Source organism: Crinia signifera, chromosome 19 (genome assembly GCF_055691185.1).
Source record: "Crinia signifera chromosome 19, ASM5569118v1, whole genome shotgun sequence".
Taxonomy (NCBI): domain Eukaryota; kingdom Metazoa; phylum Chordata; class Amphibia; order Anura; family Myobatrachidae; genus Crinia; species Crinia signifera.
This window is the reverse complement of record NC_139226.1, coordinates 88,157,364-88,173,126: the sequence shown is the minus strand read 5'-3', so window position 1 is coordinate 88,173,126 and position 15,763 is coordinate 88,157,364. Positions and strand designations below refer to the sequence as shown.

The 15,763-nt window shown below is 45.8% G+C and overlaps 1 protein-coding gene across 6 annotated transcripts in view; it reads right to left on the bottom strand.

Annotated features, from left to right (window-relative positions):
- Positions 1-12,649, bottom strand: part of NTM (neurotrimin) — a 690,049-nt gene extending 677,400 nt beyond the window's left edge. For 5 of the 6 annotated variants that reach the window (XM_083162887.1, XM_083162888.1, XM_083162889.1 and 2 more), the window contains exon 1: positions 12,490-12,649. In XM_083162887.1, the coding sequence (XP_083019013.1) occupies positions 12,490-12,571 (82 nt within the window). In that variant the 5' untranslated portion in view covers positions 12,572-12,649. The remainder of the gene's footprint in view (positions 1-12,489) is intronic. The other variant, XM_083162893.1, reaches the window with a different exon arrangement.
- Positions 12,650-15,763: the final 3,114 nt, after the last annotated feature.

The window sequence follows — 15,763 nt, the reverse complement described above, 5'->3', positions numbered from 1 at the left end:
TTCAGACCTGATTGCTGCTGTACAAATTTGCAAGGCAGACAAATAGAGGCATGGCCAGGTGTTCCAATGCAGGTGTGTGATGTCAGCTCCGGCACCATCAGAATGTTTCTATCGCACCGGCAGAGTAGGTTCTGGGTTACGTACAGACTGAGAACACTTGGGAAATCATTCGATGGTGAGTAAGTTGCAGCTAAAAGCCGATTGGCTTGGGTTTTGCAAGCCATTTGCAGCCTTGTAGAGGGCAGGATGTCACTCTCTCTGGACGCTAGCTATCTGATTGCAGGGCTCTGCTGCTAAATGAATAAACCCCCCTGTCATAGTGGACACACAATGGCTGGCATCTCACATGCAGAAATATTATACATTGGCTAATCAATATTGCTCTTCCCCTAGAAAATCATGTGTAAATATCAGCTATAATTATACAAATACAACAATTCCTATCAACGGGCAAATAATCAAATCCAGGAACAACTAAAAAACAATATAAAAACCTGCGCTCTAAACAAAGGGTGCAGCCTTATCATAAAGGATAGTCACCAAACTATCCAGAAGTAGTAGATGCAAACAAAAAGGGTCTGATAGGGCGCTCCCACTTGAGATATGGCGGACTCCAATGTCAGTAGATCTTTGATACCTCAAAACGAGAAGAATAAACAAATCGCAGCATTCATAGTGTAGATACTTGAATGAAATATATAATACAAAATTCTACAGTCAATCTATATTCTCCGTACCGCAAATGAGCCTTCCCTTAGGCCGCAAGATATTTCGTATGATATCGTCTGATATGAATATGGTTCCCTTTTTCCTCTGCTCGTATACCTCGGTTAAAAATTCAATATTTGCACATAGTGTAAAACTGTGACAATTTATTCAAAACATACTAATACACACAATAAATGGCATAATACCGTGTCTGGCCTTATCATCAAGGCTATTTGTGTCGCTTATCGGACAGTCAGAAGGATGATTTCTCAGTGGGATCCCGGGTTCCACTAAAGAAATAAATTCCGTCCCAAAATAGCCTCAGATGGTATATTGAAAAGTCCAGTCCAACGGCCTTTATGTCCTTTAAAACAAACACCAACGCGTTTCTGCTTGATCACAAGCCTTCCACACACCCTGAGGTGTCCATGTTGACAGACTCAAAAAACTGTTAAAGAAATCATGTCGATCTTTTTCCATACCAACATTTTCCCTGTGTTGACCTGACATGATGCATGTCAACCTTTTTCATGTGATCCACACCCCACTTGAATACACCCCCCCCCCCCCCCCCCCCCCAGCATTAAATCTGCCTCCCGTCATCACCCATTGAATTCCTGCTTTATGGCGGGGCAAGTTCTCCGCCACATTAAAGGTTCATACACACTGAGCGATGTTCCCAGGGGTGGACAGCGGGATGCTATGGAAAGCCATCCACCAGCAATGATTTGAGCTGAAAGTCACTCAAATGATGAAAATGAGCTAAAAGTCGCCCAGAGTGTATGGGCCTTTAGCTAGCAGCAGTGGGGAATCTGAGACGGGCTCTTCCCGGATGTCCCTGCAAGCACATTGTAACAAACCGCTCCAATAAATACAGGCAAACAACTGCATATATCTCAGTTACTGGTTTGGGTAACGAACCCGATAAATAATAAATTGACCCCTAAATCATCTTCACAACCTCCGAAGCACTAGGAAAATATGTTCGACTCTGCCTATTAAGAATTTAGGTAGAAGATTAAATAAAATTGTGTACTAATCCTTGTATATAGATGGGGAAAAAAACCTGGGATCAGGGACTGCTGTCATCTTGGGATAACTCAGAGATGAAAATTGTGTTTTATCACCAGTAGCTCCTTCACAGCTACGCAACCGATTCTAAAAGATGCTATTTGTGTCAATACAACATTAATTCTATCCCTCTCCTGGCAGAGGCTCTCCCTCCGCCTGCATTCATCTGGTACAGTCACTTAGTGTCATCTGCAAATGATGAGACATCGTCAATATTCTGATTAACCCCTTCACCACCACCCTGGCCTCTGCCTCCTATTGCTGGCCCAATAAGTAACCTCCGGGTTAATGCCCTCTGCATGTAGATAATGACCCAAATACTGACCCCCGGAGGGTTCAGCAGCTCCACAGGATGATGAATAGCGGCCATAAATTACTGCGCTCTTTAATAGTGACAGCCGAGTCAGTGTATATTCACCTAATGTACTTCACATGATATATCGGACAGTTTGCATATTTTGTAACGGAGGCTTGGATGCATGCCGCCAACAGCAACCTCCCAGCAAAATCACCATTTTATGCCCCGCACCCCTGATCTGGAGTATATTTATATACATTTACAGGGAGGTATTGACAGAGACCCCCTCTGACAAGCGGTTGCTGCAGTCCTCAGACATCATTAATGCTTCCTGTACGGTCCGGCATACAATGGCGCTGTTCTAGAAAACTATTTCCACTAATTATTCCAGAGCAGCTGCACTGCATCTCCGGGATAACAGGCAGCGCACAAGTCCAGGACAGTCCAGGGATATACAGTAGGTATGGGATGTGGCAGAATCAGGAACGGCAAGTTTGGGAAGAATTTGGGGAAGAGCACGAGACATGCGGGGAATAACACAGGTGGAACGTGCGGGTTAGGACTGTACACAGCAGAGGGTTTTAGCGAACTATAACATACATTCTTGCAGAGAGAACACGGGAGTCTATTTACTAAGAACCAAATGGATCAAGCCTTGAAAAGTGATAAAATGGAGAGTGATAAACAATCAGTCAACCACCTCCCACCTGTCATTTTTCTAACCCAGCCTGTAACATTGCAGTTAGGAGCAAAATCATGAAAAAAAAAAAATAAAACTTTTTTCTCATGTGCTTGTATTGAACTTTTGACCATATAGACAAGGTCAGGCCAACCTGTGGCTCTCCAGATGTTGTGAAACTACAAATCCCAGCATGCCTTGCATAAGTTTTAACAGTCCCTTATAGCAAAACTGTGGCAAGGCATGATGGGATTTGTATTTTGACAACATCTGGAGAGCCACAGGTTGGCCAGGCCTGATGTAGACCTTCTGCCTGTCGACCAAGAGTTGTCAACCTATTGACTGTCGCCATAATAACTGCATACCCACTGGGCTTGGTCACTGATCCCCAAATATTGTATCGCGGAATTTATGTTTAATCAATGTATGCACATTTACTAAAGATCAATAATTGTAATTGCCCAAATTCACCCTTAATGAAAATGTGAAGAACTGTTTGTACTTGCAGATCCTGTACAGCATAATACGGTTAGGTCTGACCTTCACCGCAGATGCATATGTTTGCTTTTCACGTGTGCATAATAAAAACACGGGTTTTGTCAATTTTGCATTGCAAAGTAATCTGAAAGCATGTTCCTGACCCAACTCGATATGAAACTCACGTCTCAACTCCATTACCCAACTCCCAGCTCTGCACAAATCACACAATCGGACACCCATTTCCTTAAACGATCTGTTCTTCTGTGAAAAGTAATATCTTCTGAAATACTCTGTGCCGCTTACCTCTACTCCCCACTTTACACCATCATAAATGCCCCTGTAACATGCATCCCAATCCAATTAATCATTGCCACATTGCGGTGTAATGATCAAAAATAGCATTTCGTACTAAATCCAAATCTGATGTTACCAGAACAGTGCCTGCAAAAGTGGCAAATATTCCCGGGCTGACCTTATCTCCTCTGCAAAAGTTACTTCTCCCTGTTACAACCCAGGATGGAATGAATTGCTCAAGTGTGATGATAAATTGCATTGCTTGCGTTCCTAACTGTTCTCAGTCACTCGACAGATGTATTAAGCCTAAAGAAGTGATAAAGTGGAAAGTGATAATGCAGCAGCCAATCAGATCCTGTAATTTTTCAAACACAACCAGTAACATGACAGTTAGAAGCCGATTGGCTGGTGCTTTATCACTTCACCAGGCTTAACACATCTGAAATCACTTTCTTGGTGGACCTCGTTAATGGAATGGATTGGGACCGTGAATATGGATAAAACCCTAATGGACTGGATAACCTGCACTTTGGGAAAATGTGTCCAAGTGCGTGTGTGTGAGGAAAGTGATGATGGGATTTCTATAATTATGGGCATGGTTCTCATTAAAGTCACATCAACACAGGGAAGAGCAGCTCTGGGAAATGATGGAAACTTCAGCTATACTCGGAGGTTGTGATGAAAACAAACACATCCGGGTTGTTTCAGACATCACCCACCTTCCCCTAAAAGGCTTTGGCACACTTGCTTTTTCCTTGACACTCCCATGAAACAGTCAGTTCCCACCCCCTCTCCCTGTCAATTACCATGTACATCCTGAAATTTTTGCAGGACTAGATCGCAGCCTGGGCTTTTCCTGTGCATTATGGGCCCTACACACATGCCGATGTGTGCAGGGCTACCTAGCTATGCTAGGTCGGGCTGTGCTGCGCCGCTATCGCCTAGCACACAGAGCTGACAGCCCACACACAGAGCGAGCTGTCAGCTCTGTGTGCTAAGCGAGCAGACAGCGCCAGTGTTCTCCGGTGGGAGAACACTGCCGATGCCGAGATTGATGGACACTGTCCATCAATCTCGGCCAGCAATAAAGATGCGCGGGGACGCGCACGGCTGCCGATACAGCCCCCACACATACACCGATGTGAGGGCATTTGCTAAGCGACTTTGCTAAACTAAGCAAAATCACTTAGAAAATGCCTTAATATCGGCCTGTGTGTAGGCCGTATAAGTCTGCAAATCAGGTCTGAATCATCACAGGAGTCTGAGGGCGGGATGTTCAAACATCCGCAGCCCAGCTCCACCCCCCTTCGCCGCTCATCGCATACATAATTATCACATAAGCTCTAATATCGTGATATTCAACATTTTTACCTTGCGGCACACTAAATAAGATTTTAAAATTGCCAAGGCACACCATGAGATCCCCACAGGGCAAAACACATTGGACCCCACAGGAGAAAAAAAAAACATTTAGGCTCCAGTATAACAAACAATCACACTGGTCCCCACAGGTAACCAAAATAAAATACATTGGCCCTTTACATGAAAATAAGAGAACAGTAAATAACAGTTGAACTGGTGACGGCTGTGAACTGGTTTGGGCATCTCTAGATCTGGGGGCACCCTTGAAAACAGTTCAAGGCACACTAGTGTGCCACAGCACAGTGGTTGAAAAACACTGCTCTAACATATGCGATAATTATGGCAAAGGGCAGCTCTTGCGTTAAGAGCTGTCCTTTGTGGTGAGAGTCGTCTCTCCCCTCCCTACATTACCCGGTGCTGCTTCTTTTGCGCCGGGCTCTCTTCCTCCCTGGATCCGGAAGAGAATGATAGTGCAGGTAGGAGAAGGTCACAGGTCCAGGCAGCACAGAGTGAGGGGGTGTCGGTGGGTCAGTGTGGGGCGGTGGTGGTTCCCGTTAGAAGCCCATAGGCTTCTATGCGGCAGCGACAGATTTTTCTGGCGATGCCCCCCCATCACGGTAACCCGGCGGGGGATGCTTAGAGCATCTAAAAATGCAGTAAAATCCCCGTTAACGGGGTTTTTACCGCATTTTTCGTTTAGAGAATCTCCCCCTGAATCTGGCCAAAGAACTGAAAGATGAGAAGGACCTTGCGCAGGAGGAACCTGAAGGTTTCGTTGTGAACGCGTTCATGGATGGCGTTAACTTTAGACAAGAGAATCCTCATCTTCGCAAACAGTTTTACTCTTCACCCCCTCAGCTCCGTGGGGATGCACAAGAACAGGGTAGCTGTACAGGTAAAAGGGAGAGTGTGTGTGTGTGTAGGGAGGGGAGGGGAGGGGGAGTTTGCTGACTAAAAACACTTTTTTTTGGCAGTTGGGGTTTTATGTACAATCATCAAAGGAGTTGAGAGATACCTCCTTCCAATACTGTAGGATAAAGTATCCTTAAACACTCCTGGTGGAGCAGGAGAAAATTTAAATAGGGGAACTACACCCACTGCCACCATTTCAAACTGACTCGCTGGCAATGGGACTTGTTGACTCTGTCCCAACTCTGCAGCCGCCACTGGTCCATTGTTGTTTTTTTCCACGTTGCCATATTTTTTATTCTAACCTGCCAACTATTGGCTGTTGGAAAGATAATCCGTAGGTGTGTGACCAGCTTTACCTGTAGAGGAGTCTGGTATGACTTCTCAAAAGATTTAAACATAAGTTCTTATAGGAAATCATGAAGATTTGGGGCTATCCTTAGGCTTAGTACATACTGCAATTGTTGTCCGTGGGACCAGGAACTCCAAAACCATTATGAGGATAGCCCCAGTACAGGTTCCCACCGTATCCCTAACTGAGTGAAGTTTGTATATTCTCCCTATGCTTGTTTAAGTTTCTGACAGTCAGTAGGCTACTTCGCTCCCAACAAACAGGTTTGTGTGTATATGTGTGTGTGGTGACATGTGGTAGAGAGCTTATGTATGCTCACTGGGGCCGGGACTCATGTGAATGGCCAAATATTCTCTGTAAAAGCGCTGCAGAATATGTGCGTGTTATATAAATAACAGGGAATTATAAATGACCAGACATTGCACATTGCAGTAGACAGTAATTTTTTTCTCATAAAAATGACATGTACTGTCCAAATTTATGCGCGGATTAAAGTTCCCCTCTGTTATGTCTGTTAGCAGAAAAATGGAGACATTACCCGTCCCTCAAACACAGTTGAATTTATCCTGAACAGTTCTCACGCCCAATGTACACCAGTGTGAACCTATATTGCCAATCCCCACCTGACATGGTCTATTGTAAGTGTAGATTGTGGGTCACCTTTTCTATCCAGTCTTAGTTTGGGTTGCATAGCATACTGTAAATCAACTGACCAACACAGTCCAGGATGACTATAGATCCACGATCCACACCAAACGCAGTCCAGCATCACCATAGACACCCGAACCAGGCCAACAAAGTCCAGCATGACCATAGATACCTGAACCACACCCAACGCAGTCCAGCATAACCATTGATACCCAACCCAATGCAGTCCAGCCAGACCATAGATACATGACCCTTAGCTGACGCAGTCCAGCCTGACCATAGATACCTGAACCTCACCTGAAGCAGTCCAACATGACCGTATATACCTAAACCTCACCTGATCCAGTAAAGCCTGACCATATACTGTATACCTGACCCTCATCTGACCCAGTCCAACATGACCATAGATACCTGAACCTCACCTAATCCAGTCGAACATGACCATAGATAACTGAACCTTACCTGATCTAGTCCAACATGATCGTAGATAACTGAACCTCACCTGACGCAGTCCAGCCTGACCATAGATACCAGAAACACACCCAACATGGAACAGCCTGACCATAGATACCGGAGCCTCACAAGACTCAGTCCAACATGACCATAGATACCTGAACCTCACCTGACGCAGTCCAACATGACCATAGATACCTGAACCTCACCTGATCCAGTAAAGCCTGACCATAGATACCTGACCCAGTCCAATATGACCATAGATACCTGACCCTCACCTGACGCAGTCCAGTCTGACCATAGATACCCGAACCTCACCTGACGCAATCCAACATGACCATAGACACCTGAACGTCACCTGATGCAGTTCAACATGACAATAAATACCCGAACCTCACCTGACCCAATCCAGTCTGACCATAGATACCTAAATCTCACCTGATCCAGTAAAGCCCGACCATAGCTACCTGACCCTCACCTGACCCAGTCCAATATGACCATAGATAACTGAACATTACCTGACCCAGTCCAACATGACCATAGATACCTGACCCTCACCGGACACAGTCCAACATGACCATAGATAACTGAACCTCACCTGATGCAGTCCAGCCTGACCATAGATACCGGAAACACACCTAACATAGTCCAGCCTGACCATAGATACCGGAACCTCACCTGACCCAGTCCAACATGACCATAGATACCTGAACCTCATCTGACACAGTCCAGCCTGACCATAGATACCTGACCCTCACCTGACGCTGTCCAACATGACCATAGATACCTGAACCTCACCTGATCCAGTAAAGCCTGACCATAGATACCTGACCAAGTCCAATATGACCATAGATACCGGACCCACACCTGAAGCAGTCCAGTCTGGCCATAAGATACTGTACCTGAACCTCACCTGATCCAGTCCAATATGACCAGACACCTGAACTTCACCTGATGCAGTCAACATGACAATAGATACCTGAAACTCACCTGACCCAATCCAGTCTGACCATAGATACCTGATCCAGTAAAGCCTGACCATAGTTACCTGACCCTCATCTGACAGAGTCCAACATGACCATAGATACCCAACCCTCACGTGAAGCAGTCTAGTCTGACCATAATTACCTGACCTGACGCAGGCCAGTCTGACCATAGATACCTGACCCTCACCGGACACAGTCCAACATGACCATAGATAACTGAACCTCACCTGATGCAGTCCAGCCTGACCATAGATACCGGAAATACACCTAACATAGTCCAGCCTGACCATAGATACCGGAACCTCACCTCACCCAGTCCAGCCTGACCATAGATATCTTACCCTCACCTGATGCAGTCCAACATGACCATAGATACCTAAACCTCACCTGATCCAGTAAAGCCTGACCATAGATACCTGACCCAGTCCAATATGACAATAGATACTGGACCCTCACCTGAAGCAGTCCAGTCTGACCATAGATACCTGAACATCATCTGAAGCAGTCCAATATGACCATAGACACCTGAACTTCACCTGATGCAGTTCAACATGACAATAGATACCTGAACCTCACCTGACCCAATCCAGTCTGACCATAGATACCTAAATCTTACCTGATCCAGTAAAGACTGACCGTAGATACCTGACCCAGCCCAACCTGACCATAGATACCCGACCCTCACGTGAAGCAGTCTAGTCTGACCATAATTACCTGACCCTCACCTGACGCAGACCAGCATGACCATAGATACCTGACCCTCACCTGACACAGTCCAGCCTGACCATAGATACCTGAACATCACCTGAAGCAGTCCAGCCTGACCATAGATACCTGACCCTCACCTGACGCAGTCCAGCCTGACCATAGATAACTGACCCTCAACTGACACAGTCCAGCCTGACCATATATACCTGAACCTCACCTAACACAGTCCAGCCTGACCATAGATACCTGAACCTCACCGGACACAGTCCAGCCTGAAAATAGATACATGAACTTCACCTGAAGCAGTCCAACATGACCATAGATACCTGACACTCACCTGACGCAGTCCAGCCTGAGCATAGATACCTGAACCTCACCTAACGCAGTCCACATGACCATAAACACCTGAACTTCACCTGATGCAGTCCAAAATGACATTAGATACCTGAACCTCACCTGACCCAATCAATCTTGAATATAAATACCTGAACCTCACCTGGTCCAGTAAAGCCTGACCATAGATACTAGACCCTCACCTGAAACAGTCCAGTCTGACCATAGATACCTGATCCTCATCTGACGCAGACCAGCCTGACCATAGATACTTGAAGCTCACCTGACGCAGTCCAGCCTGACCATAGATACCCGTCCCTCACCTAATGCAGTCCAGCCTGACCATAGATAACTGTCCCTCACCTGATGCAGTCCAGCGTGACCATAGATACCTCAACCTCACCTTACCCAATCCAGCCTGACCATAGATACCTAACCCTTACCTGATGCAGTCCAACAGGACCATAGAAACCTGAACCACACCCAATGCAGTCCAGCCTAAACATAGATACCAAACCCTCACCTGACACAGTCCAGCCTGATCATAGACACCTGAACCTCACCTGATGCAGTTTAGCCTGACCATAGATACCTGACCCTCCCATGACACAGTCCAGCCTGACCATAGATACTTTCACCTTACCTGACGCAATCCAGCCTGACCATAGATACCTGAACCTCACCAGACACAGTCCAACCTTACCATAGATACCTGAATCTCACCTGATGCAGCCCAGCCTGACCATAGATACCTGAACCTCACATGACGCAGTCCAGCCTGACCATTGATACCCTCCCCTCACCTGATGCAGTCCAACGTGACCATAGATTCCACAACCTCACCTGACCCAAACAAGCCTGACCATAAATACCTACCCTACCTGACGCAGTCCAACAGGACCATAGAAACCTGAACCACACCCAATGCAGTCCAACCTGAGCATAGATACCAAACCCACACCTGACACAGTCCAGCCTGATCATAGATACCTGAACCTCACCTGACACAGTCAATCATGACCACAGATACCTGAACCTCACCTGAAGCACTCCAGCCTGACCACAGATACATGACCCTCACCTGGTGCATCAAGTCTGACCATAGATACCTGACCCTCACCTGATGCAGTCCAACCTGACTATAGATACCTGACCCTCAACTAATGCATCCAGTCTGACCATAGATACGTACCTGAACCTCACCTGACACAGTCCACAGCCTGACCATAGATACCTGACCCTCACCTGACACAGCCAGCCTGACCATAGATACCTGACCCTCACCTGACACAGCCAGCCTGACCATAGATACCTGACCCTCACCTGACACAGCCAGCCTGACCATAGATACCTGACCCTCACCTGACGCAGCCAGCCTGACCATAGATACAGTACCTCACCTCCACCTGACACAGTCCAGCCTGACCATATATATACCTAATGCAGTCCAGCCTGACCATAGATACCTGAAAGTGCAGTGTAGAAATAGTCCAACATAACTTGGAACCCTACCAAGAAACCAAGGTCGGACCCGGGTTTTGTTGGAAAAGTGTTATTATTAGAGAACATTATCACAATTCAGAGCACACATTTCTATGTAACCTGCATAAAAAATAAGAAAGCTTTGCTATGTTAACATCCAATTCTGCTGGACAAACACAGAAGGCACACGCTGCCTGCATCACATCAGGGTTCCTATGGTGCATGCAATAATATGCAGAATCTGGGGCTTACAGGGCTGGATCCTGCAGCCTAAAAGGTTCCTGAAGTCAGGCTCATTTATAACAGGCTACTTAGGCAGGGAATAAGCAGTAACAGCTTCCTACGGCCAACTGTTGCCAGGACCGATGACACATAATAGGCTGCGTACGATAATGAGCAAGCGCACATATCCTGCTCACATCTTCATTAAAAGGCCATCTTTGATCAACTTGTTTATGGGAATCAGGTGATACAACATGTACACAAATCCTGCACCAATCCACAATGTACAAGTCCATTGTGCTTCCCAGTATATCAGAGTATAAGTAAATCTATGTTTTACAAGCACATCCAGCATATATTTTACCGATACATAATAGGGCTATTAGGAACCCCCCCAATCCGCTGCTGCACCTTCCAGCCCCATAGCTTGGAACTACTGCATATTGCAATTGATCTTTAAATGAGCACGGTTGTGTGTACAGAGGCACAGGGTGAATAACAATATGCAGTGGTGAAAAGGCACACTATAGATTGAGGTGCCTAACCTGGCCACACAGGTGATGAGGCATGGATGACAGAGGGGGAACCTGAGTCAACTGGTATTTAACAAGCAAGTCAGGGACAATAACATTTCATTGCCTGCCTATTAATGAATGCTGCTGAAATTGTGTCCAGGCTGATTATAAAAGTTACCATATACAGTAGCACACTGTATACCCTTCATATCAGTATCACAATCTATTTTAACTTTACAGATCTTGCCAAGGCTACAGTGTGATCCTTTGGGGTTCTTGGCAAACACACAGAACAACACAAGCACATTGTAACGTGCGTGTATAAACAGCATTATACACATATAGGGTTCCCCCACCAGTAGGTGCATTATCTTTTGGATGCAGGAGCAGTGATCCATCTCATCAGTCCTGGATGGGTTTCAGTGCTGGGAGAGTAGTTTTGAATTCCTGACATCACAGATTACACACAAGTCAATACCTGCAGCTCAGGTGCAGATGCAGGACACCTCATTGCAGCATATCCTGTACTGGTCCCCTGCCTGGCACACAGAGGGGCACAGTGCACCCAAAATAAGGGGGCTTTCATCAGCAATGGACCCTGAACTCCTGTACTGCCACTGGTGCCCCCTTTACTCCTAAAGACATAACACTGTATACCACTGCAGTGTGCCATGCTATTAACCCCTGTAAAGGAAGGAGTGTGCCAAGCGGCCTCCTATTAACCCTGTGACAACCGGTAAGTACTGTTTGTGTCAGTGGCATTGCAGAGGGTCAGATACAGCTGCAGATCACTGCAACTGACCCCATCCAGGCAAGTGACCAGTGATGCAAGAGCTTCACCCTCTCCCTGGGGTCTGTACATCCATGGGGGGGGGGGGGGGGGGTGCAGTTTCAGCTCTAACCTGTGCTGCAGAGCTTGCATTCTAATGATCATCAGTGTCATGACAGAATGGGGATATACACTAGCATAAGAGGCAATGGGTCCCTACCTTGCAGGAGGCATATGGCAGTCATCCCACTCAGAATAAACCAGGGAACCGAGTGCAGCATCCTCGCCCGCAGAGTATCCATCCCAGAGGCACTACAGACAGGGCTCGGGGTAATCCAGCAGCTGCTGCAGGGGGAACACAGACTGGATGTGATCTGCACACTGCAAGCTTCAGCTGCAGCAATCCCACCCCCCTGCTCTGCTATTGGCTGATAGCCTGGAGAATGACAGTTACTGGGAGCTCACACTCAATACAGGCACTGATACACTGTAACAGTTACTCTGGATTCTTATTCCCTTCTCATTTATGTACTGGCTTCTTATTCATCTCTCATTCATGTACTGGCTGCTCTTTCCCTTCTCATTCATGTACTGCTTCTTATTCCCTTCTCATTCATATACTGCTTCTTATTCCCTTCTCATTCATGTACTGGCTTCACATTCATGTACTGGCTGCTCATTCCCATCTCATTCATGTACTGCTTCTTATTCCCTTCTCATTCATGTACTGGCTGCTCATTCATGTACTGCTTCTTATTCCCTTCTCATTCATGTACTGGCTGCTCATTCCCAGCTCATTCATGTACTGCTTCTTATTCCCTTCTCATTCATGTACTGCTTTTTATTCCCTTCTCATTCATGTACTGCTTTTTATTCCCTTCTCATTCATGTACTGCTTCTTATTCCCTTCTCATTCATGTACTGCTTCTTATTCCCTTCTCATTCATATACTGATTCTTATTCCCTTCTCATTCATGTACTGGCTTCACATTCATGTACTGGCTGCTCATTCCCAACTCATTCATGTACTGCTTCTTATTCCCTTCTCATTCATGTACTGGCTGCTCATTCCCAGCTCATTCATGTACTGCAAGAGTGGCCAAACCAGTCCTCGAGATCTACCAACGGTCCATGTTTTCCAGATCACCTAGCTGGTGCACAGCTGTAGTCAATACTAACGGTCACATTTTTAAACCTGCTGCATTCATTCCTACTATACTAAATGTATATGTCATCTATATGTGTACATATGTATACTCCATCCAGTCACTATTGTTGACACATCATTATAAGCTGGTATGTGAACACCTTACCTGGAATTTAGAAAATAAATCTATGCCCTATTTGGATTTTCTATGAAATATGATGGACGTCACCCAGTGAGAAATATGTGAGCAGATTCTTATAGCAACCATAATTCAATCATTTCTGCTCAGACCTGAATGATTCTATCCCCACATGCTGGAATATGAAGTTGCTAATGTGTCTGCTAATACTGTATGTTGGGTCCTGCATGCATCTATAATACTCTGTCCGCATAATTCCGTATGCTGCACTGAGCATGTGGCCTATGGAACATTTCACTTATGTTTACTACAGTCTTGTTGGGTGATCCGGATAGACTACTTAACAATCTTTGTTCACGGCTATAAAAAGCACCTGAGGCTACTCAGTGCCAAGTATTTGCAATTAGGGGGTAACAGCATCAATACTGTATATTAGAATAGTCCTGGATATTACTTGTATTTTACTTATATTGAGAAATGAATAATGCAGGTGGTACGTACTCAGTCATTGTACGGATATTAATTTTCTCACATCTTCGTACAGAACAGGGGTACCCCCTGTTGTCCTGCAGCTGCACCTTCCCAGGTAAACAGTGGCCACTTTACAGATTACAATGTGATATTATATCATCCTATATTATATGACATGATGGGATTAAAGTCCGGATGATATAATATCATGGGTATGGGCCATAGGGTCATTCCTGATCAGCCACGAAAATATTGGTATAGAGCACAGGTTGTTAAAGTCGGTCCTCAGGACCCCACACAGTGCATGTTTTGCAGGTCTCTTCACAGAATTAGCTCCACCTGTGGATCTTTTAAAATGTGTCAGTGAGCGATGAGTGCACCTGCGCACCTACCGGGTGACCTGGAAAACGTGAACTGTGTGGGGTCCTGAGAACCGAGTTTGAGAACCACTAGTATAGAGCTTAAATACATAATAAGCATACCCTGATACTGCAGACCTGAGATGTACCTGAATGTGTATTGCCCTTTTGTAAGTACAGGTGTGTAGCTTATTCTGTGATCAGCATATCCTGATACTCCTAATTTGGGATTTACCTGAATCTATACCATCACAAGTCATGAGAGAAACACCCCTGATGAAGTCTCTAAGGAGATGAAATGCGTTGGATACATTCTTTTCAACTCCTAATTTGAAACAACAACTAAAAAAACCTGGAGGTTGAAGAGTCACTATTTTCCTTTTTTATAAAATAATAATAATAATAAAAAAAAAAAAATACAGTATATGGACTATTAGATTTGTTGTTTGGACTCTAGAATATTCATTTGAACATCAAGGCTTCTACAGGTTGGACCTGACTATTAAGCGCCACCCTACTATTGATATTGATATAGATATATAGATAATGTAGATAGATATTGATCATAAAAAGCTATCAATACTTATTGTGCAACAAATATACCTCACAATTGTCCCAATTTTCACGGGACAGCCTAACATCGGGCAAGTGGTGTGGCCAGCATCTCACAGAGCACTGGCCACACCCTCAACAGTGATGAAAACAGGGGCGTGGACTCAAAATCACTGCATTTCTGCAAAACCACGCCCCTTTCACTGAGACCATTCCAATACTTTTTTGGATTGCGATATGAACTGCAAGTGATGCATTTTGAACTAAAAAATGTACAATATCTTACTTACAGCAGTGCTAAGAGTGGAGTCCCTTCTCTTTCAAAGGACTTGTTGTAGGGGCATGGGGGGGGGGGGGGGGGGGCAGGTATGTTGCTAAGGGTGGCACTGTCTTAGTAATACCCCTTTTACTACAAGCCAGGTTGCACCTGGGATTTTAGACCCGGCTCCAACCTGAGTGCGACCTCACATGTGACCCCTTTTACACCGCTCTCCCCATCTGGAGCCTGAGGCAGTGCTGGAAGATGACAGCATCTCCCAGCATCGGCTTTTCCACTGCAATGAATGGGTCCACTGCAGTGAATGTGTTACCCATTTACACCAGGGCCAGTGCATGGCACCAGAGCGCCCCAGGCCGGGGGGGGGGGGGGGGGGGGGGGGAGAGATGTGGCTGCCACTTCGCTCCAAGGGGGGGGGGGGGTAGTGTTCGTGGCGGGAGATGCGGTGTGGGTGGGGTGTTAGAGATGCAGCAAAGGCCTCAGCTCCAGGTGGGCTCCAGGAGGGTCAGATGCTGACAGTGACCGGCACGAAGGGACATGCTCCAGTGG